A 2,931-nucleotide genomic window follows, 5' to 3' on the forward strand; every position below is an offset into this window, starting at 1 on the left:
TGACTTTTTTCATGATTTTGGAAGACATACTATGACTATTTTTCATGATTTTGGACGACATACTATGCTATGACTTTTTTTTCATGATTTTGGATGACATACTATGCAATGACTTTTTTTTCATGATTTTGGATGACATACTATGCTGTGACTTTTTTTTCATGATTTTGGAAGACATACCATATACTATGACTTTTTTCATGACTTTGGACGACATACTATACTATGACTTTTTTCATGATTTTGGACGACATACTATACTATGACTATTTTTCATGATTTTGGACGACATACTATAGTATGACTATTTTTCATGATTTTGGACGATATACTATACTATGCCTTTTTTTCATGATTTTGGACGACATACTATACTATGACTTTTTTCATGCTATTGTATCACTGGTTTTACTGGTATTTTTACTGTCTTATGATGAATGAGTGGTAGTAGCGCTTTAAATTGCCACAGCCGTTTTGGTGCTTTTGGAGAACTTCATCAATGTGACAATCACTGATCAAATCTTGGCAGCCAGTCACAATGTTCTTACCATGTGTTCTTTTAATCTGCAGCATGTGAGGAAGTGAAGGAGGTGGTAACAGAAGTCATAGAAGAGAAGATGGAGGAGGTGAAAGACAAAGATGTCACACCTCCCAAATCTGCTTCCGTCAAGCAGGAAATGACAGAAGAAGACCTGGAGGACTGGCTTGACAGCATGATCTCCTGACCATCAACCCAACAAAGGACTTGATTAAAGACTGAAGAGTTGTTCGACTTTGGTCTTGATTTCAAACTTAAAATTTGCCTAAAAATCAGCCTGAAAGCTCATTCTAAAGTTTACATGTTGGACACATGTTTGTAAAGGACTGAAGTTGGATATTGGTCTCTGCTTTTTTTTGCTTAACAAAAAGGGGTGGTTATGTGTTTGTTTCCTGGGTTGAATGAGAGACAGTATGTTCAGAGGTGAGACAGGACAGTATGTGTGTGATAATGTGTCAGAATATTCCTGCTTCACTTCATGTTTTGGAGAAAGAATTCTCTGTTTTGTGATACTGTGTCAAAGTGTTCCTGTTGCACACTTCATGTTTCAGAGAAAGAATTCTCTGTTCCTTGTGAAAGTTACACACCGCGGGAGTGTCGCCGTCAGAGGGATCTCAGCTGCAAAAGGGACAGACACGATAGTGAAACTTTGCTTTATTGCGTCAATTACTTTATTCATTTCCTCCCCCTCATCAAAAGAAATGCGGTTTACCAAAGCTACTACATACATACAAATGGCCATCCAATAGCAGTTAACCATTTTGTCGTCAATAAATCCTTGAAACAAGTTTTGTTTTTTCCATTTTCGTCTGTTTGGGGGCTCTTCTACTGTGGAAGGAAGTGCAGGCGGGCAGGACACCACAGCTTTGAAACAAAACCAAACTAAGCAACATTTACACAAGGATCATCTAGATTTTATACAACAAATGTTTTCTCTTTTTATAATTTAAAAGCCACAAAACTACCAAGCTAAATCTGCTTGTAACTAATCCAGAGCTAGAGCACTGCTTGTGTCAGGAGGGACAAAAATGATAAATTTGTTTTGCATAGTTTCTCATAAGGCACGTTGGCACATGATAAACACCTAAAGTGAGTCGTCTCTGGTCCTGGAAGAACCATCTTCTGCAACTCCTCATTTCATCTGACAGATTTGAAAGGCAGATCAGGTCTCACTCATGTCATTTGATGTTAACTGGATCAACAGTGATCAGTACTAGCAGCACACATCCATTCAGTTGGTTTGGTAATAAGTGACACTAACATCCTGGCGTTAATCTAGAAATTGTGCATATTCAGACATTCAGTTGTCATGCTGTAACCCTTCACGTGTATCAAATGTCTACACACAACAAATTGTGCAACAGGTTGGGGTTAAGCAAGTGAAAAGGCAATGTGAATCAGAATCAAAGGAAGAATTTGCATAAAAGAGGCGTCGTGGCAAGTGACTGTTTTTCAGTAACAAGGAAGAGGACTTGGATGGACAACCCCGAAATGTCCAGTCGTCAGTCATTTGTCTTTAAATCATTTTCTTGACATTATTTTTTTGTGTATCTGAATTCAAAATGAATGTTTTTTTTTTCTCGACACCATGGCAGCAGAGAAAGTCCAGAAATTGTCCAGGTTCTGTTAACAGGGTGAAGTCAAGTTCAGTGTCTCTTTCAGATAGAAGGAAAGTAGAGAGGCGTGTTTGGGGCACGACACAGAGCTGGCCCTCTCTAACCCAACTGGTCCTCATATTGCTTACGGAAGCAGTCTCCAGTAGGGAAGAAGTCCCAGCATCTCTCCTGGTACATCTTCCACACAAACGACTCCTGGTGGGGGGGAAAAAACAAATTTGATGTTGTAAATCAGTTTATTAAAAATTTGAAGGGGCAGTCCATCAATTTTACACATTAGATTTTACTTTAAGTTTCCTACATGGTACTACCGTGAGGGAAAAAGAATAGTATGCCATGAAAAATACGAAAAAGTCAGAGCATAGTATGTCATTAAAATGTGATAAAAAATAGTCATAGTATAGCATGTCGTCCAAAATCATGAAAAAAAAGTCGGAGTATAGTATGTCGTCTACAATCATGAAAAATAGTCATAGTATAGTATGTCGTCCAAAATCATGAAAAAAGTCATAGTATAGTAAGTCGTCCAAAATCATGAAAAAAAAGTCATAGTATAGTATGTCATCCAAAATCATGAAAAAAATGTCATGATATAGTATGTCGTCCAAAATCATGAAAAAAGTCGTAGTACAGTATGTCGTCCAAAATCATGAAAGAAAAGTCATAGTATAGTATGTCATTAAAATGTGATAAAAAATAGTCATAGTATAGTATGTCGTCCAAAATCATGAAAAAAAAAGTCATAGTATAGTATGTCATCCAAAATCATGAAAAAAA

General features: G+C 37.1%; 1 protein-coding gene across 1 annotated transcript in view; it reads right to left on the bottom strand.

Moving 5' to 3' along the window:
• Positions 1 to 574: 574 nt before the first annotated feature.
• LOC126399195 (ryanodine receptor 3-like) overlaps positions 575 to 2,931 on the bottom strand; it is a 135,877-nt gene continuing 133,520 nt past the window's right edge. Inside the window, exon 7 of the mRNA XM_050059036.1 lies at positions 575 to 2,349. Coding sequence (XP_049914993.1) covers positions 2,254 to 2,349 — 96 coding nt within the window. The 3' untranslated portion in view covers positions 575 to 2,253. The remainder of the gene's footprint in view (positions 2,350 to 2,931) is intronic.

This window comes from Epinephelus moara, chromosome 12 (assembly GCF_006386435.1).
Source record: "Epinephelus moara isolate mb chromosome 12, YSFRI_EMoa_1.0, whole genome shotgun sequence".
NCBI classification, from domain to species: domain Eukaryota; kingdom Metazoa; phylum Chordata; class Actinopteri; order Perciformes; family Serranidae; genus Epinephelus; species Epinephelus moara.